General features: G+C 34.4%; 1 protein-coding gene across 1 annotated transcript; it reads right to left on the bottom strand.

Annotated features, from left to right (window-relative positions):
* Nucleotides 1-20,007: 20,007 nt before the first annotated feature.
* Nucleotides 20,008-21,852, bottom strand: LOC149261905 (alcohol dehydrogenase 3-like). Its single transcript, XM_089372022.1, has 6 exons — nt 21,658-21,852; nt 21,387-21,462; nt 21,215-21,276; nt 20,928-21,023; nt 20,620-20,781; nt 20,008-20,434 (listed from the first exon to the last, which is right to left on the bottom strand). The coding sequence occupies exons 1-6, from the start codon at nt 21,850-21,852 to the stop codon at nt 20,315-20,317; spliced, it is 711 nt and encodes a 236-aa protein (XP_089228148.1). The 3' UTR covers nt 20,008-20,314.
* Between the last annotated feature and the right edge of the window lie 848 nt (nt 21,853-22,700).

A 22,700-nucleotide genomic window follows, 5' to 3' on the forward strand; every position in this document is an offset into this window, starting at 1 on the left:
TGAATGACCGCTTGGAAATCTTCATGAAAGATTTTACACCTTATGGAGATGCTTTTGAAAGAGCATTAGTCGATCTGGAAAAAGTGTTGGAACGATGTGTACAGACTAATATTTCTTTGAGCACTGAAAAAAGTTAGATGATGATCACTGAAGGGATTGTGTTTGGACACTAAATTTTTGCTAAAGGAATCAAGGTAGACCCTGCAAAAATAGAGGTAATCTTGAAAATCTTAACCCCCAAAATGCAAAAGGAGGTACGTAGTTTTTTGGGGCATGGAGGGTATTACAGTATATTTATAGAAAACTTTTCAAAAATTTCATCGCCATTATTTTCCTTGCTCATGAAGGATGTTGATTTTTTGTGGACAGGGAAGTGTGAGCAGGCCTTTTTAAAGCTGAAATGTTGTGTATCAGTAGCTCCGATCTTGCGAGGGCATAATTGGGAACTGTCATTTCAGATAGCTACGTATGCATCTGATATTGTTGTAGGTGTTGTTTTGGGCCAACTAGAGGATAAGAAACCTTATGCTATTTACTACATAAGCAAAAATCTAACCCCGGTTGAGCTCAACTAAACAGTGACCGAGAAGGAGTTCTTAGCAATCATGCATAACATCAATAAATTTTGACATTATATAACCAGGTATCAAGTATTTGGACACACTGACCACTCTAACATTCATTTTCTAACGAATAAGCCAATTACTAATGGTAGGATTACACACTGGTTATTATTGTTACAAGAATTTGTTATCACAATTGTTGTTAAACCTGGAAAAGATAATGTAGTGGTTGATTTTCCTTCTAGGTTAACTATTGATGAAAATTGCATTCCTACTGAGGATTCTTTCCCAGTTGAATATCTTTTTTCTATTTCTACTTACTCACCTTGGAATGCAGATATAGCCAATTATCTTGTTGCAGCAAAGTTTCCACAGTATTTGTCCTCCAAGGAGTAAAGAAACACCATACAACAAAGTGCTACATATACCTAGATAGTTGGGAACCTCTATCACACTGGACCAGATTTCCAGATCAGACGTTGTGTTAGAGAAGATGAGGCCTTTGACATTCTTAAAGTCTGTCATGAAGAACCTTGTGGATGGCACTTCGTAGACAAACGAATAGGATACGAAGTCCTTTCAACAGGGTATTGTTCGCCAACAATATTTCAAGATGCCAAGAAGTTTGTGAAGGGGTGTGATAGTTGTCAAAGGATGGGCCAACCACTGCAATCAGATGAGATGTCGTTACAACCCCAAATATTCTTAGAACCTTTTGAGAAGTGGGCTCTAGATTTTGTGGGAACAATTAATCCCTCATCTAGGTAGAAATCTTACATCTTGGTATGCACTAACTATGTCACAAGATGGGTTGAGGCAAAGGCACTAACCAGAGCCATGGAGTAGGTGGTCTCAAACTTTCTGTTTGAAGACATCTTTGTCTGGTTTGGCATACCCAGGGAGATAGTCACAGATGGAGGGCCCCAGTTCACATCTCATAAGATCCAGGAGTTGGTTGAAAAATATAAAATCCATCATAGAATCACAACACCTTATCATCCACAAGAAAATGGCCAAGTGGAAATCACCAACAAAGTCATTAAGGGGATCCTTATGAAGATTGTGGCCGGTCAATGAAGAAATTGCACTGATAAACTTCCAGAATTGTTGTGGGCATACAAGACTACATGGAGGAATACCACTGGATTCTCACCATATGAACTTGTGTATGGTAAAAACCCTTTATTCCCCATTGAATTTAAAATCAAGACACTAAGAATATCATTGCAGGTCAATTTGGATTTGCCTACATCACAAAAGCAGAGATTGAACCAACTCAATGAATTGGAGGAGAAACAATTAGCTGTTATCCAACAAACAAAGATTATCTAGCAGTAGAGAGATAAGTGGCATGATAGAATCATCAAGAAAAAGAAGTTCGAGAAAGGAGATTGACCTCTCTTATACGACACAAGATTTAGGTACTTCAAGGCTAAGCTCTGCACCAAATGGATAGGTCCCTATGAGGTAGATGCAGTCTTTGACAATGGGACTTTAAATTTGGTGACCATTGACAATGTGAGGACACCATTGCTTGCAAATGGACACCTTCTTTGGTTATACCACAAACCTTCTTCAAGGGATTCATTAATCAACACTCTCACAAATTCGGATCTTCATATTACAAGAACAGGGGAAAGCCCCCCTGTGCTGCAAAAATTATGATTTTTCCAATATGTGTAACAGCTAAAAATCAACTACGGTTGGTGGTTGTTACACCTCAACCCTTCAAAGACATATATATATATATGTATATGTATATGTATATGTATATGTATATGTATATGTATATATACATATATACATATATACATATATATATATATATATATATATATATATATATATAAAATAGCAATATGGCTGTGAAAACCTTTTTCGGGCACAGGCAGACACTTTTTGTAGTAGTTGAAAACCACCTCGTGGCAGCTGTTGCACACTTTGTAACAGCATTTGTTATTTCAAAGCCTACCTTATGATAAGTGTTGTTACATGATCTTTTCCTCTTTATTTTCTAGTATAAATCAAAATAATATATATATTAGTCATCTTAGTTGTTACACCTGTAATAGCAAACGACTGTTAAGAAGTGAATGAGATATTTTATTTGAAATAAATAATAGGCATCACTGTGATCCTCATCATCAGAACTAGATTCGCACGTATTGTTGTCGGCGCTTGGTTCGTGCATCGCGCCACCCATGAATTCTCCCCACGTCACCTAGGTACGTCATCAAAAGGTAATACTGAATTTGCTTTATTTGGTAATTATGGCAACCCAACATGACTTTTGATGGCTAAGGACGGTTGTCACATTTAAGCCAAGGGGAGTGAATCATATTGCAACATCACGGTTGCATGATTTGTGATTATTCAAAAAATCTTACAATTAAGGCATGATGACCTGGTAGTTCTTGTTACTTAATTCCCGATCATACCAAAAAGGGGAAGTGTACCTTCGACAAGACATCCCATGACTCACCATTAATAAGGAAAATTTACTATGCAAGTAAGAATCATGAATGCAAAATCACAATTCAAAATCCTTACCTGCACTGCCGTATCACCCTACCATTTGCCCCTACTAGAAGCACTTAATCCCCATTTAGAGTGCTCGGAGAAGTGGAAGATAATTGTGCAGTCTGACACAGCTAGGTTGTGTGTCAACTACCCCAGAGTGTCTAAAGGAAGGGGGAAGGAGGTGAAACAACACTGAATTTACATAAGAAATGGGTGGAGCAGCAATACATCATGACCTAGGGTCCACAGAAGCCTTGGAGGATTGCCCCAATGCATGTCGGATTTTCAAGGATGCAGGCTAGTTCAAATTCTTCCAGAGGTTGGAGGAATTAGACGGCGGTGTTGCCATGGAATTTGCAAAAAATTTGGAGAGAAACTAGATGGAGGTCAAAGGGTTAAAGCTGGAAGTCACGGAAGAAGTGATTGCTAGAGTGACAGGATTACCAATGGAAGAAAAGAGGTAGTTCAACAGGAATGTCAATGACCCCTCCCTGAAAGGGGATTTCCTCCAAGAAGAAGAGTCGCTGGTAAAGAAAGGAAGGGGAATTGATAGATTGTCACTTCCCCAACCATGGGATGGTTTTGCCCTCTACCTCATCAAGTACATTACTTGTGAGGGAAGGGAAACAATTGGTGTCTTCAATTACCACTTTCCATTGTTGAACCACCTTCGGCATCAGCAGCTAATTAATATTCCTTATTTCTTGTTGGGAAACATTAGGCATATGGCCACAACTGTGAAAATAGATGCACATCCAGAAACATGTGTCACCAACCATGGCCTTATCAAGCTCATTATGTTGGATTCCTTGAGTCGCTAGGGCAGGAATTAGGAAGAAGTCATGAGGAAGAAGGCTAGGACCACCCATAGGAGGCAAACCAGGATGACTGACGAGGCTCCAATGGTGACAAAGCAGAAACGCGAGCCCTCAATAGTACGGGTTGGTAAGAGGCCAGTTGACAAACCAATTGGTGACAAGTGACCAAAGCAAAAGATAAGGGTTAGCGGGCACCAAGAGTCCCCATCCATGTCAAGGGAGAACAAAGTAGTAGAGCATAAGGACGAGGAGCAGGCTCAGCCAAAGAAACCTTCTTCACCTGGTAAGAGCTTGTTAAGAATTGAAAATTTAGAAAATTAAAAAAGAGAGCTAAGGGAACAACTATCAGAGGAAAAGGCAGAGCCAAGAGCCCAAGGGCTAGATACTTTGGCTGAGGTTGTGGACAGAGCCAGAAAGGGAGATGCTTCGGGCACTGTGTGTGTAACCTGTGCTGAGAAGCTAGTGGCAACATGATTTAAAGTTTGTGTAGTAGACACCACCTCGAGGGAAACACAAACTAAAATCTGGGAAGCTGATACGCAAGAACTAGTTGAGTATGCTTCTGTTATATAAGAACCAGCAACCGAGATGGAACAATCCACATAAAGTGATCGGGTAATGGATATACAAGAACCCTTGGCTGACACTGTTGTTTCACTAGAACCAGCAATGGAGACAGAAGCCTACCCGGGGAAAAATGATATACAAAAGTTTGCGAATAACACTGTTGTTACATAGGTACCAGCAGCGGATATGGAAGTTGACCATGAAGAGAAGGAAACTATGACAAAATCCACTAACAAAGATGTTTTTACACAAGACCCAGCAGTCAAAGTGGAACAGTTTCACCCTCATGAGGTTTTTATACCTTTAATTGATAGTGCATGTGGGAGAACACTGGGTCCTGATGAAGGATGGTGTTCTGAGAAGATGTTGTTGTTACCAGAGATGCAAAAATGGAAGCAACAAGACCTCTCTCTACAAGAGGGGGTGATCTCACTCCAAGCTCACAAGAAGATGATGGATTCCCTTAGAGAGAAATGGGTAAAGGAAGAATGAGAAAGAGAGTGGGTAACAAGGAGGCACAAAGAAGTTATAAAGAAGAAGTATGAATAGTTGTATTAGCTAAATCGATATGTCTCGGAACCCATGAATGATAAGACTAAGCTCCAAGACCTTACCCTAAACCTGCTAGCATGCAAGCAGACGTCCCCATCATATCCAGTGTTCCTTTGGAAATGTTATTATTTATTTCAATCAAAAGCGGTTTTTTAGAATAGGTCCTATTTGAGTTCTCCAACCTGTACTTTTCTGGAGATTTTTTGTTGCTGCAACTTTGATGACCAGAGCTTGCTATGCTAGCTATTTTTCCATAATATCATGTGTGAATATGTCAGCATGAATATGGTAGCAACTGCCTTCTCCTATATGGGAGATTTGCAATTGCAGACCTTCCTTTCATTTATGAGGAATCACATTGAGTGGCATCTGGCCATGAAATCAGCAGAAGTTAATGAGGAGAGAACAACATTGTGGGCCAATGCCAAACTAGGGATGTTTTATGAACTCAGGTGTGAGTTTAAGCTATTCTTGGGCACTCCAAAAATGAGAGAACAGTCAGCCGTCTATAGGAAAAGGATCGTGAGGATCTGCCTCAACCTATATGCAAATATGAAAAGTTAAGCGCTAGCAGGATGTCTTAAGCGCATTGAACCATATAGCGTTGAGTTACAAGAAGGGGATCCTTTTCAGTACATGAACTTTTTGTCTTCTGTTACACGGGTGCCTGAGTATGCTTAGATTGTGGAGACACTGGGGGCATTCTAGATTGGCCTCATATTCAAATTTCCTTTGATTTGGTTATCAGTAGAGGAGTATCAGCCAGACTACCACTGATGTGGCTACAAAGACGAATCTTGGCCATGACAGTTGATGGCCATTCAAGGGTATAGAGCTTTGGGTGAAGACACTGCTGGCACCTACAATTTCACAGACTTGCATTAGGGGTACAATAAGAGGAGTTGAGAATCTGCATGGGGACATGTTGTTGCTTCAATCGGGGGAAGATGTTGGGTGTGGTTTTTTACCTATTTTCTACACATTCTTTCCCTAGATTTTACCCTTTTGTCCTCCAGGCCTATGACTTTACATGATCAATTTCGCTATTTTCTCACCTTTATAACCTATTCTACTGTCATGTTACTTTTCCATATTTTACTAAATAATATGATGCTTTATTCCTTTTTGTGGCTAACTGGGAGAGTATTGAAGAATTATTTTGGGAAGCTCTTATTCTTTTTAGGAGATGGCTCACGAGAGAAAAGCTACGAAGAAGACATGTAGCATGAATTAACTATAGAGAAGGGTAGAACAGTTTGATGTTACACCTTGGATGCTGTCACGGATTGCTGTTAAACATTGGATGTTGTTACAGGATGCTGCTACACTACGTGCTGATACAAGAGTCCGTTGTTTGACCAAAAGTGTTGTCACCAAAGATTCCATGACATCCCAAAGCATTATTCACTTAATGTTGTTGTGCTGAAGCTGACAAATGTGTGTACTATTCCACATAACAGATGTCAGCAGTAGGGATTGTTAATTTTGGAAGCAACAAACCCAAGTGGTTGCAATCCTAACTACTATATATTTGTATTTAGAAATAGGTTGTAACTACTTTTATTTTTTATCAGCATGAGAATCATGAGATTCTCATGAATCATGTGTTTCTAATTTCATAATGTAATAACTATAAAGGAACTCGATTTTTCATGTATAAGGACACGACATATAGAAAAGTATTGTTACTCTGCTTCTGTAATTCTAAGTTTATTTTTAATATTAATCAGTATAGTGATGTTGTTACTGCTCTGCTACTGATTCGTTCATTACGTTTGTCTTACTCCTTCACCCTGCTGAGGAGAAAGGGCCCTCCTCTTTGGCGGGGATTGCAATGATAGAAGTAGTGTACATTCTAGTTTAGTTAACTGATTTATGGTTTCTCGTTGTTGTTGTACAAATCGTGAATTACATTCGCTGTTGTTTCCATTTATATTATGTTGTTACACTAAGTTACTCAATGGAGTGGTAGTAACCAGCTGGAGTAGATATTAGTTCCTATGTGGCATGTCCTTACTTTGATAGTTATGAAGTGTGATTAATTATGTAGAGTGTTTTCATGTCTACATGAATGGTTTGATTCAGCAAATTGGTTCAACGACACCTTTTACTATTTTCTGCATTTTCTTATTCTTGTTTGTGGTGTATCAGCACAGACAGTGTGAACTCCATTGAAATAGCAAGACCTACCCTAGGTTGACAATTAAATGTTGCAGTCTCAGTCAATAAGGATTGACTGAAACAACAATACAATAAGAAATCTACAACTTATACAAAGACTATGTAGAAGGTGTGGAAGGAGATGGTAATTTTATTACATATCAATATTTTATAAAGTTATGGAGGAGAAAATTCAACAATGTTCATATTCCTAGGAAGACAGGGATGTGGGTTTGTAGTACATTTTCTTCTCTTAAATAAAAAATGGATAAATGTGAAGGGACAGAAATAGGTATGCATTCATAACATTATTTTTAAAAATTGTATAGTTATCCACTATCAAAATGTATTTATTAATAGTTTTTGTTTATGTTATGTGTAGATTCCATTGTGAAAGCACTTAAAGAGCATCACAATTAGCAAATAAGTGAAAGGAAAAAAAATACAAGCGTCAAAAAAAGTGTTATGAAAATCCAAATAAATATTTGGGTTTGATAATTGATGGTATGGACTAGAAGAAAACACTTTTACTACATTTTTCCGCACACCAAAATTTATAGGAGGAAAATTTTATTCAGTTTCACTTGGTTAGTTGTATGCTCTTTAATGGAAAAATGTCGCCAAGTCATTACTTCACAACTTCAAATATTCATAATGATGCAAATCTGACAATAACCATAATTCATGATGTTCTTTCTCATTGGTCTGGTAATCTTCCAGAAGTTTTTTATCTGCAGTTGGACAACACTTGTCATCAAAGTAAAAATTATATTGTTTTTGGATATCTAAACATGCTTGCTAAATTGAGAATTTTTCAGAAGGTAAAGGTTGGTTCCATCTTGTTGGGGACACGAATGACCATATTCATCAGATGTTCAGTCGTTTTTCAGTAACATTAAGGAGGAAGGATGTTGGGAGTCTTCCATCATTAATTGAATGTATTAAGAAATCATACATTCCAAAGCCTATTTTTCATGTGCTGGAATAAAATATTGAAATGCGAAGGCTTATTTTTGGATCGCATGGTGAGGAGAAATGCATTGAACAACTTAATGACATTAGCTTGTCATATAAAAAGAAATGGTGCGAAAACACTTATATGGGGCAAGAAGTATTCAAATACTGCAAAATGGGGGCAGTCATCAGGTTTGGCATTTTTGAAGTTCATTCCAAGTCATCCAATATTTGCTTCAAAAATATTGGTATTACAATCAGTTGCTGAAATTCATAATGCACGAAGGCAGAAGAGAGATATAAATTATTCTGAATGCCTGGAAATTGAAGAAACTATTAGATATACATATTAGTACTTTGATGTTGTTGATTCTGTTTTGTGGGAGTATTTTTTCAATAATCAAGGTGATATCGTTTCAAAATCAACAAATGAAGATATACTTGTGAAGACTCCAATTATTTGGCCACAAAATGTGTTAAATGAATAAGAGGAGAGAAACATTGTTAAACAACAACAATCTCATGGTATTATCAATTCTTCATAGGCAGAGGAAAGATAAATGTATATTGGTTCTATAATATCTTGTGCACAACGTGAAGTCGTGGGAGACCTTTACAAGGGGTTATGTACAAGATGTTAAGGATGGTTTCATGATCACATTGTTTGCAGATGGAGATTCTTATGGCTATCTATTCTCGATTTCATAGGTTATAAATTCCATTAAAGAAAATAGAAATGTTTTAGGTGTTGAAGTACATTTTTATGCCAAAAATACACACCAACTCAATGGTGTGTACATGCCAGAGATGTCAGTTGATAAAAATATTGGAAAAAAGAGAAAATGAAAGGGTATAAATATATATCGTCACTGTATAGACCTCTTAAAATTTGAGGATGTTGACATACTTGTTTATGACTTCAATTTAACAAAGAGAGGAACTCTTCATTTCATGAAGATAGAGATTCTGAGTAGGTTGCTACCAGAAGAAACAATATTGAGATGGGAGCCTCTTGAACCCAGTCGTACATCTAGAAGAGTTTTGGAATCTGAAATGTTAGGCATTCATGTTGACTGAGATGGGGCACTAGTTGATGAAAGAGAAAAATATGGGTGAACTTCATTTGTATCCAGTCATTCATCTAAAGATTTTGTAAATTCTAATGGTGTGCGAGAACATATGAGTGATTTTGAATAATTTGCTAAGACATTTAATGATGTTTGCATGGTAACTTAAAATAAATGTTTCAACTTCTATATGATCTTACATGAAGTTATGAGTCATTTATATGTTTGTTGGATTATGTGTTTTAATTATGATGAATTCATTTGTTTAGAATATCCACAATGCAACAATAACTTAGAAAAATAATTTATGTTTGATTCAAACTACAAGTATTGATATTTTGATTAAAAGTAAACAAAATATTAGAAATTCATGTTGACTTTTTAAATTATATAGTGATATTGCCATGATATTATTTATTGTTATCATTTCATTAATACTAGACTTAAAAAAAATGTTGCAATTTCAATAACTCATTAAAAGGGGATACTTCATTTGGATGGTTGATTTTTATGTTTTTGTTGCAATCAGATAAGTCGTTTTCGGCTAATATTTGGAAAAAACTATACTTTTAGCCTTTAAAATAAAAATTACTCTTGCAATAATGACTCTTTCATTCAGGTGTTCATTTTTAAAGTTTTTTTTAGTCATTTAATTTGTTCAAAATGTCATGGTTGAAATATGTTGAAAACTTAAGGTTTTTTAATTCCATGGTTGAAATTTTTTCAAAATTTTAAGGTTTTTCTAAGTTATGATATTTTTTCTTTAATGTTATGATTGAAAAAGCCTTGAATTTTACAGTTTTTTAGAGTTGTTATATTTAATCTTTAACGACGTGGGTGAAAATCGTTGGAATTTTAAGCTTTTTCGGGTCCCGTTATTTTTACTTTAACATCATTGTTAAAAAATGTTGAAATTGTACTCCAAAAAAAAAATGTTAGTCTTGAATCAACACTTTTCGTTTTCAGTGTGTTTTCTTCATCTCCTTTGCACAAAAAAAGGGTTTTTACTACCATTTTTATTTTTTTTTGAAAATTTACCCTTAGAAAAAACTTCGTTTCTAAATACATAGTTTTCGTTTTTGAGTTGTTTTTTGATGTTAATTGGGGTTTTTTTGGCTAGAGTTCTCATTTTCAATTTACAATTCTCGTTTCAAAGTTTACATTGTTAAAGATTGCTTAATATGAAAATCACCCATGTTTATTTTTGGGTTTATAATATTTATCTTAGGCTCTATATACCTTGGGTTTATAATATTTATCCCTTGGGTTTATTATCTCTTAGGTTTTTAGTATTAATCCCTTAGGTTTATTAATATAAGGTTTCATATTCCGAGGGTATAATATTATTCACGGGATTTATAATATTAATCATTGGATTTAATATAAATACCTAGGGTTCACAATCATAGTCAACCATGGTCCAGCATCACATTCTAAAAATTATCTTTTCAATATGAAAATCAATCATGTTGCAAGGTTGTATTGTTACAAAAATTGTCTCCGTATGAAAATCAATCATGGTCAACCATGGTCCAATGTCATATTGTGACAAAGATTGTCTCAATATGAAAATCATTCTTGGTAAACCATGGTGAATGATGATTATTTTAGGGTTAGCAATATTTATCTTTGAGTTTATAATATTAATATTTTGGGTTTAATATTATTCCATTAGGTTTATAATCCCTTAGGTTTATTAATCTAAGTGTTCATATTCCTAGGGTAAAATATTATAGTTAAATATTATAATATAAATCCTTGAGTTTAATATAAATCATTTTGGCTTAACTAATCTAAATTATCATATATATATATATATATATATATATATATATATATATATAGATATTTAATAACAATAATTATTAATTAACATTAAAAAATGATCACGGGGTATAATATTATTCTTAAAGTTTATAATATAAATCTTTGAGTCTAACACAAATCCTTTGGGTTTAATATATATGTATATATATATTGAAAAGTAAGAATAGTAACTAATTAACAATAAAAGTAATGATATAAATTAATAAAAGTAGTAATATCAGTTATTAATAATAATAATAATTAATTAGTAATAACAATATTAATTTTAAAATGACTAAAATAATAATGAGTTAACAATAATTAATATAAATTTATAAACGTTATTAATTAAAATTAACCACCTTATCACTCTTAGGACCATTTCTGAGGATTGTTGTAACCATAAGACGGATCTCTTTTGTTGTTTTGTTGACTTTAGAAAATCTTTCGAAATTGTTCCTGGAGAGAAGTTACGGCAAAGGCTTGATGAAATAATGGTTCCTCATGAATTAAGGGTCGTTGTTAGTAGATTATACGAGAATGTTATTTCCAAGGTGAAGCCCACCTCAATTTGGTCTACTAACATTAAATGAAACATTGGTGTTAAGCAAGGATGTCCCATATACCCTACCCTTTTTGGCATTTACATTGAGAAGCTTGAGGAATGCTTAGAAGTTGTTGATCATGAGGGGCCCAAACTTGCTTGTATAGTCATTACTCTTCTTCTTTACGTTAGTGATATCGTTCTTCTTTCTAGGAGTCCCAACAATCTCGACAAGAAGCTTAAAACCCTCCATGATTATTGTATCAAGATGGGTATGACTGTTAACACTGATAAGACTAAAGTTATGATTATTAAATCTAAGAAGATAACTTATGACAATTTCATCTATGATAACAATTACTTAGAGAATGTTTCTTCTTACAAATATTTAGGTATTGAGATTCACCATTAGCTCAACTGGAACTACATCATTGAGAAAAGGATTTTAGCAGGTTGGAAAACTTACTATGAGCTTGAAAACAATTGTAAGACAATTGATCTTTGGGTTTGGAGTAAAAAAAGGTTCATCTTCGAGACTCTCGACCCCCTTGTTATTTTATATGGATGTGAGGTGTGCGGGTGTAGTCTATCTAGAGATTCTTGGAAAAAGATTGAAATGATCCAAAAGCAATTCATAACTTACAACCTCAAGATTAAAGGTAATACTTCCTACCCTATTCTCTTTATTGAGGCTAACCTTTCCCCCATTGAATGCACAATTATATTTAGATATCTGATATATAAGAAGAAGTTGTATAACATGGAAGCCGAGAGACTCCCAAAAATTTCGTCTAACTCTATTCAAAACCACCTTCGCTGAAGCGAGGGTGGAATAAGGATGCCAAGTCCTAGCTCGACCATTGGGAGATAAGGGAGGACACCCTCTTGGGGAATAAGGATAATATTAAAAACATCATTACTTCCAAATTTAAGGATAAGTTGTGGAGTGATAAGGAGTTAGAGGGGAAAAAAAGTTAAGATACTATAAGAAGTTAATCAACCCAACACTCGCTAACCAGAACTACCTTAATGAATATTGCAAGAATCAAAACTAATTCTAATGAGCTCCAGAGTGAAACTCGACATTGGTCTATTCCCAAGGTTCCTTGGGATGAAAGAATATGTCTCCTTTGCGATACTAAGAAAGTTGAAGATGAAAAGTACTTTCTCTTGGATTGTCCAACCCTTACTCACGTCCCTTCTCATAACATTTTCCCCACTACCAATCTCCTTGACTTGTTGATACAAGAAAACTACAGTGACCTTGGAATGCCTCTTTCCCTCCTTTTTTATAACACAAATAAAATCTTAAATAATCTCAAGTAACCTCTTCTTCCTTAAGGTCCAATAAACTATATTGATCTCGATGGACTTTAATCATCATCAGTTTTAATTATAATAATTATTTTTATAACAATTTTATTATTTGTATTATTATTTATTTATTGTTTTTATTAATATTAGATATATACCATTAATGCCCCATCTATTAGTGTTTTTCAATTATAATTATTAATATAATGATTCATATAATTGATATACGTTTATTGACCTATATTAGTGTTTTTCAATTACAGTGTTAATATAATGGTTCATGCAATTGATATACGCTTATTGACCTATATGATTATGCCAGTATATAAATAAAATAATTTTAAAAATATTATTATATTTAAATTATACCATTTTAATTATTTTTAAAAAAATTAATCAAATTTAAAAATTAAAAAGACTAATCCGAAATTTTGAAATCTTATGTTTAAACTATAATACAATAAACCAATCATGACACTCAATAATTCCACTACGTAGGACCCCAAGCACAGTATGGGACCCGAACCTCCTGAGTTATTGTTTTGTTATAAGAGAAAGATACGGCAACAGATGATACTTATCTTCAGGAGCTGAGTCATCGATCCTGCAATTCCTGCACCGCCTTCAAAATGACAAATCAGCTCTACGTGTTCTAATGCCATATAGGTCCGGAGAATCCACGTTGTCAGCTTCAGGCAAAGCGGGGAAATTCAGACAGTGTCTATATTTTGATAACGTGGAATGCTTGTCGCGCCGTCGGATAAGAACAAATTGACGGAAAATGCAACTAACGGATAACCATAATAATTAAACGGTGTTTTAGCATCATGCGTCAATAACAGTCGTGAATGTTAATCATCATTTTTGTTTATGTTAAATAGTATAGTTTTTTAATTTTTTTAGTTTATGTTAAACAGTATAGCTTTTTAATTTTACTTTTATTTTAAGTAATTTAACTGAATCAACCTAATATGATATTATGTAACCTTTTACAACATTAATGCTATAATTCACTTAATATGTCTCATTTTCTTAGCCAGCCTTCCTTACTGTATTATCATTTTAAAAAATAAAATACACTAATCACACGATATGTCCCATTTTCTTGGCCAGCCTTCCTTACTGTATTATCATTTTAAAAAATAAAATACACTAATCACACGACTTTTTATGAATAGAGAAACTCGAACTATAATCATGAAAAAATATAATATGTAATGTTGTTACTCTATTATCAAATTTGAAATTTTCTCTAGAATATAAAAAATATATATATATATATAAATAAAAAATTAAAAAATCAAATTTGAAATTTTCTCCAAAATATAAAAAAAAATATATAAAAATAAAAAATAAAAAACTACACAATATATATATAAATAAAAAATAAAATAATCAAATTTGAAATTTTCTCCAAAATATAAAAATAAAAAATAAAAAACTACACAAAAATAAAAAATAAAAAACTACACAACATTGGAAAAAAAATTAAATATCTTTAAATTCATGATAAATCCTTATTTAAAACAAATGGCTAACTTTCAAAATGAGAAGGGTGACTCGCTATTCTATTCCTTTTCCCGACATAAGAAGGTGGTTGATTGGATTACTGAATTCTCACAAACATGGTGTTGACATGTTTCTATTTTGTCGAGGAACGACATCTGCTTTAACTATTTTAACTCTATACTCCATAACCGCTATGGAGTTTGTAGAGCCTTTTGTGAGTGCACGACACAGGACATGAGCTTCCTCTTTAAGTAACTTGTTCAAAGGAACGATATGTTTTTCAGTCTTCTTGGCAACTGTCATAAATTATGTGTCAAGCCGTGTGGAACTTTAATCTTGAGATTTGGAATTATTTCATTCAATGTCTGTAATTTTTAAGGCAAAAATTTAGATGGTTTATAATACAATATGGAAAAAGTTTAGGAGTATATATTTTTTAAATTTTTAAATGTATTATTTTCTTGAATATTTAAAAAAATTAAAGTAAACGTATAATAGTGAAAATATCAAAAACATTTCAAAAATTTAGAGAGAAATTTTTCGAATTAAGCAATTGATTTTATTTCACTAATGGCTAATTTTAAAAGGCTAACACTTGACAATGATGCACTCATGTTATTTATTCTTTCAGATCGATTGATTTCTCATGAACCACATTACTTGGTTCGAAACATCGACCCAATCTTTACAATGTGATTAAAAAATTCTCTCTAAATTGATGGATCACAAAAGTCTTAAATCTAACATTTCAAAAATTATTGGCAATTATATATATTACAAATTTATTTTTATATCATAATAATATATTATGAAAATTTATGTATTTTTTTTAAATCTAATTATATTATAAATTATAAGATGCTGGATATAAACTAAATTTCATATTAAAAAAAAGAAAAATTCCAATTCCACACTGTCACGCCCCTACACCTGCGGTAGTCTTCCAACCGCTTGTAGCGAGGTGCGGCACCACCGAACGCTTTCTTTTCAACAATACTAACATTCGTGGACTACGCCTATTTTCACATTAACATACTTAGCTTGTGTTTCACAACTAAGTAGAAGCAATTATCCTTTATACTTAATGAAGCCCATACTCATGTTCAACCGGCGCCCGCGCGCTCGTCCGCGTCCTTGTGCACGCCTTTGCCCAGCGCCCGTCGCCCTAGTATCTCGGAGGCCTTACACAAACTATAAAAAAAATCCAATTCCATATTATAGTGAGCAATATTGATTCAGATTACCAACTAATTTTATGTTTGAAATATGGTTATATATTAAATATTATTATATATATCAAACTTTACAATTTAATGCTTACTTAAATTTCTAATTAAAAATTTCACTAATATCATAACCTATCAATATTTAACCATAAACTATGTTTGAATTAATTAGCACCTTAAATAAGAAATTTACTTTGATAAAATAGATTATATAAAAATCAAAATACCTTTAGTTAATGGCTAACTAACCTATGCCATCCCATTATCCAAAACGATGTTGGAAACGGCCGGGAAGAGGCTCACTTATGCCATCTGATAAGGCAACAAATAACGAACTTGTGCATGTTTTATAAATGCATGCGGCTGTATATATTCGCCGCCGTTAGATCACTGATCGATCAAAATCCAACTGTGAACATATACATTTATACAGCTCTATACATTTATGGGATTTATGGGTTTATACATCTTTATACGTTTATGGGATTTATGAGTTTATGCGTCTTTATAAATTTTTGGGATTTATGCCTTATTAATAAGTTAGTTATTTTTTTATACATTTGGTTATTTTATACATTTATAATCTAATTGTGAACCTATACAGCTCTACACATTTATGGGATTTATGGATTTATAAATTTATAAATATTTATGGGATTATACATTTATAAATATTTATGGGTTTATAAAGCTTTATACATTTATGGGATTTATGGCTCATTAACAAGTTAGTTATTTTCAACTATTTCAAAATCTTAAACAAAAATTTATGGGTTTATACAGCTCACAAAAATTTTTGGGTTTATAAAGCTCTATACATTTATGGGTTTATTGGTTTATGACTCATTGACAAGTTAGTTATTTTCAACTATCTCAGGATCCGAAACAAAAATAATAGGACCCCGAAAAATTGATAATTTCGGTGTGAATCCTTGTCCCGAATTTCAAATTACCGTATTAAACCACGAACCGAATCGAATACCCGAATATTCAAATTTTTTTGTGAGTAGAACTGAATTTGTTAACTATGGTAAGTTATATTTTAGGTTTATAATTTTTAAATTTATAATAACGTTTTGTGGGTTGATTTTATGATACATATTTATTTTAAGAAAAAATTGATCTAATTCCATTGTTAGTCTAATTTTTAAAAATTTGGACAATGCATTGACACAAGTTTCCCATCGATTCGAACCACTTACGGCAAAATAAGCAGATCTGATTTTTTTAAGGTCATTGTATGCAATATGATCGGTATTACAATCTCTCATATTTTTACATTACGTCAGACAAGCTGTATGCCTTTGAAGAAAACTAAACTTCCAAGTTCCATAGTAGGTTTTCCAACCTGTCTGGAACAAGTTGGGATTTAGCAGAAAGGCTCTCCTTCATATCTGGTAACTGGTTCTGTTGCTCAACCTTTCTCCTGTTCAATCTTGCGAAATATGGCAAAGGGAGAGTTTTATTTCTTCAGCCGTTTTTATCAAGTCAGTTTTCCTGTAATTTCAATATCACTAGTACTGCAAAATATATCATATTTACAATGGTCTTGAGCCAGCCGATGATTGGACAAACCAAGTTGTCATGTTTAGTGGAATATATAGTTCGTTCTTTCTAGGTTATATCTAGAGAAGCGTGGAGCGTGGAGGAACATCAACAACAACCTTTCGAACCCATTCCAATAACCTACTCTTCATATAATTTGAATCTTCCATTCTAATGCCCACGTTGGGGTCGCCATCATGATACGAGAGACACATTTTTTCAAAATCAATTAATGCTGGGTAATCATTCGCATCTGCAACACAATAATTTGACCCCTCAGCTGATATGGTTGCAGTTTCTTCCACGGCCGTCGGCATGTTAACAGTTTCCTCTTCGACTGCCAGATGGCATGGCTTCTCACCCGCCAGAAGTTGTATAGTTCTGTTATCGAATCCCATGATGGCTAGGGCTTCAACAGACAACTGACATCTTTTATCCATTGGAAAACGAAAACCCAGTTGTCGTGTCGTAGTTTCTATTGTGCCTTCCTTTTGCAGTTTTCTTTCCTTAACTTACACCAATAAATCTGCCTTCCTTGGCTTGCCTTGCCTTCGATTCTTGGAGAAACTCGGTGCGATAAATTAGTTTCTTGATCTGTAATAACTTCCTGTACTGTTCTGCTGAATGATTCGAAAACCAGTCGTCCCAAACTCAATACAGCAAAACAAGAGATAACTAACCGAGCATCCGAATTCGCAGTATGAAATTATGAAATTGATGTTTGCTCGATGTATATATAGAAATTATGGCTTCTGAGAGACCGATTTTTTTCAGTCCATGCGGTGGAAGCTTCACTGGACAACCATGAAGGATTCCTTATTGTCGTGCATACTCGTGTCGTGTTCATTGACCATCCTGTGATGAAGCAAACGGAATGATCTGAAAATCACGCATAATATTGGGGACCTGCAAAATTCAACACGGCAGGAGTTGCCTCTGATCATCGAGTCATCGTACAGATGTAATGTAAGTTACCTAACAAAGTTATGGAAAATTTGTCCCTACACTTTGATTGAGTCCATACACGGAATTTTCAATGATTTAGTTATCCTCTAAAATGTGTTTCTACAATTTGATTGAGTCCATCCAAGGGTTGCCCACCGCCTATGGCAACGGCTGTAGGTGCCTTAGTTCCTGCCGCCACATCATGCTTAGCCGAAAACCGTAGACAGTGAGTGTCACGGACACGTATCTCTGACGCGATAGTACGTGTTAGCGCATTTAGGGCATCTGTTTTGCCATTCATGGCAATCGCTGTGCCGTCCTACCTGCCACCACGCCCTGCTTCGCTGGCAGCATACATACCTCCGACGATTTTAGACGTTTAAAATGCGATACCACTAGCAATTGTCCCAAAAGGTACAAAGAGAGGCCGATAGGATTATTAATTTGGAATTGTAAAATTTAGTAGCAAATATTGCAGAGGGAAATTCCATGATATTACAGAATGAAATCCCATCCTATTACAAGTAAAACTGAGAAATTTCATATACCACAATACAAGTAAAACTGAAACCAATCTTGTAGAGTGAAATCCCAGCATATTACAAAATGAAATCTCATTATATAGGATTTATTAGGGTCATTACAGAGAAAATTAACATAAGTGGAGAGCTGATTCAGAAGGTATGACATGGACTCTGTAGAGTGAATCCCCTAATCTTGTAGAGTGAATCCCATCATATTACAGAATGAAATAGAAGTCTAAAGAATTTATCAGAGACATTACAAAGAACGCTATCACAGTGGAGAGCTGCTTCACAAGGCAGGACATGGATTCTGCTTATTCACCACAGAAGCTCTTGTTGTTGAAGATGAGAAGCAGCACAAAAGTAAGTCATTCCACAACTACTACAAACTTACAACAATATTAACATCCCGCAAATATTCTCATCTATGAGGAGCTTTAGGGGCCTATAGATTACAAGAGAATAGCAGAAATTCTTCACTAAACATGTTAGTAGCGTACTGATCATCTTGGCGGTTGGAGACAGAACTGGTGTTGAAGCTCTCTTTCCTCACAAACCCAGCAGGGGCTTTCTTGTCATAATTCTGAGTACAAAATTTCACTGTCATTTTCTGCATCTTTCTATTTATATACATTGTTTGAACTCCTGTACAAAATTTCCCACAGAAGAGAAACAAAAGATATTACAATCATATTGTAAGAGAAACAAAAGATATTACAATCATATTGTAAGAGAAATGATCTGGCTACTAACAAATGAAAACCAACATGAAATGATGATTCAAGCACTACAAAGCTAAATCCTAGTTTTCAAAATACATTATGTATTAACTACATGTGGACATCAGACTGTCCTTGTATAGTGACTTAAGCTATTTGGCTAGCAAGAAATGAAAAGAATTCAAAACAAGGATGTTATTCCTAATCAAGTTTGACACAAGAATAGATATGCATATTTAGGGACACAGCCACCTTTAAAGGAAAAGAAACAAATAATACTAAGATCCCCAGATATATATATAACAATAGTGTGGAGTTATTTCAACGAGGCTTGTCAAGGTAATCCCAGCTATTGTGGATCATGAGGCATTACTTTAAGAGACAATTACGAGATCAGTTTCAAAGTAGAGCTGTAGGAGATGGATCAAACAACAGAGCAGAACTTTATGCTTTTTGGTAGATTCTGAAAATAGCAATAGAGAAAGGTCTAAATTGTCTACAGGTGATAAGAGATTCCAAACACATTGCAGAGAGGTCAAATGGAAATTTCAATCAGGGAAATTTGCAGCTGGCCCATCATTGGACGGAATCAGAGAAGCAAGGAAAAATTCGATGTCATTATCCTTTCAGCATGTCTGCAAGGGATAAATATGAAGGCTGATATATTGTTCAAGTAAGCACTGAGGATGCAGAACAGATGGATGGAGATGATTGAATACCCCATCTGGACCTTCTCATTCAATCTATTTCTAATCAAGCTATTATAGTAATGACCTTTTGGATGGCTGTTTTGGAAGCAGTGTCAAAACTTAAACATCATACTTACCCTAAAATTATTATTACTGTTTACATGCTTTCCAGGACTTTAATTGCATACCATAGTTACACATAAAAGCCACGACATTAATCACATAACAGTTTGAAATAGTTCAGCATGCCTTCATAACATTGGAGATATTCCAACTGTGTTCATATTTGTCACTAATCCTGGATGACTTTAATTACAGTTCTCAGACCCTCTCCTTTAAGCATGTGATCAAATGCCTTGTTGATGTCAGCAAAAGAAACCTTGTCTGTAACAAATTTATCCAGTTCAAGCTCCTGCGAATTTAACAATCAAGGAAGGAAAGATTAAAACCGTAATTATAACTCTAATTAGATATGATAAGCATAGATTGCTCCCGTCATGGTACGAACAAAAAAAAACAACTGGGAAATATGACCACACAGTATTATCTACAATTATGGTTTGAATAAGCTGTTACAACTATGTTATGAAGTCTTACCCCATTCAAATACATCTCTACAAGGCCTGGCAAATCAGTACGAGGCTTGTAATTTCCAAAGAAGGTTCCTTTCAACGTTTTCTCGCTCAGAAAGTTTACAGGATTCGTTTTAAAGACTGCGTCTGAATGAGGGACCCCTGTTAAAACGGCTACACCCCAACCCTGCAAAAACAGAACTCTGATATCAAACATATGCATTGCCTACATTTTCTTAATTAAATCGAAGCAATCAGTTTAAACTTTAAAGCTACAGCTTAGAATTGAAATGATTGATGTATCTTAAACCAAAGGAAACCAAGAGCTAGTACATCATGGCAGCATTCCAAAGCTTGAACCATGGCCTCAATACTCCCTGTGCATTCGACGTTGCAGTCCACCCCTCCATCAGTTTTTTCCGCAATTACCTGTAAACATTTTTTATAAGTGTTTGGAAATTAAGAGTCTACATTGCTTTGAATGGATGGTGAATGAGTGCACTCCATGCGAAAACTTAAAATCTCCCCCACCTAAGTACTAAAGTACCACACTAGTCAAAAGCAACCAATACTCTGACCTCGGAGAGAGTTTGATGATCATTTTGGGCAGCTCAATGTACCTGCTGAATAGGTTTTTCGTACTCTTTAGGGTTTATAAATTCCGTTACTCCAAATTGTTTTGCTGAGAAAGGAAAGATTACAAGAAAGGGTTAAAAAGGCAATTCTACAAGTCAACATATCAACATATGTACACAGATTTTCCAATAATGGAAGTGGGAAATATACAATTACCTCGTTCATATCTCTCATTATTGAAATCGATTCCAATTATTCGAGCAGCTCCTGCAATTCTTGCACCTTCACAAGCCTGCGTAGTTAAACTCTAGTCAGAAGGCTAACATATAATTAAACTCTACCGTCATCATATTGGTCCCAATGAAAATGCAGGTAGGGGAAGTGAACAGAATAGTCCCTAGAAAAAGGTTTAAAGACTTTAAAACTGCAACATATACTAATATGCATACAGTGGAACATAAAGAGGGCACTTGTTATTAGTACTTACAGCAAGCCCAACAGCCCCCAGGCCAAATACTGCTACTATCGAACCCTTCTTGGGTTTGCCTGCATTCAAAGTAGCACCCATCCCTGATTCCACAATAGAGAAGAATTTTACACAACAATTCCAGTCAAAGAAACCATTATGAATGATTTTATAATTATTAACAGTACAGCGAGCAAAAGTCCTCGCAATTGACATGCCCACTTTGTAAAACACTATAGATTTTATAATTATTAACAGTACAGCGAGCAAAAGTCCTCGCAATTGACATGCCCACTCTGTAAAACACTATACATTGTCAACGAGGTCAATTATTTCATTTCTTCAGTCAAACTTAATATATTATCATCTCAAAATTACTTATAAAATCTTCTACAATTCAGGAAAGTAGTTTTTGCATAAATGGCAGGCTGCATCCAGACTTGGAGTCGCTCTGCATTGAGTAAATTCTGTTTTGATAGGAGATCCAAGGGCAATATGGCCTTGCGGGGCAGGGGGTGTTTAGAGATGAGCATGGTAACATTCCAGGGAGGTTAGACAAGTTTAAAATAATCAAAATTTAATTTAGAAACACTTGAAAGTAAGTTGAAACCTTTAAAACTTAATGCATTTAACTCACAGTTTAGTTAGTGTATCTGATGCAACAATAACCCTTTACTAACCCTCCAGTTCAATTGATTTATAGTTAATTTTGCAGAACCACAATGTTAAGCTTACTAATCTCTTTCGCTAACAATTAAACACTAGATTACAGAAGTGCACTTCAGCATAGCAGATCCAGTTTAGTGAGAAAAAGAAAAAGGAAATGAAATAACCGCCACATTTAGCGGATTAGTAAAATCACCCAATCATATTAAACAAGAATGGAGCAAAAGCAGTCCATATTTTAGTGTAATAAAAGAAATTACAATACATTCCATATTTTAGTGTAATAAAAGAAATTACAATACATTCCATATTTTAGTGTAATAAAAGAAATTACAATACTTGAGACACTGCACACAAGCAGCTGGTAACTTGAAACTCCAAGATAATGTAAAATTTAT

Source organism: Pinus tabuliformis, chromosome 6, assembly GCF_031772625.1.
Source record: "Pinus tabuliformis cultivar Carrire ecotype Pingquan chromosome 6, CPIR1, whole genome shotgun sequence".
Lineage (NCBI taxonomy): Eukaryota > Viridiplantae > Streptophyta > Pinopsida > Pinales > Pinaceae > Pinus > Pinus tabuliformis.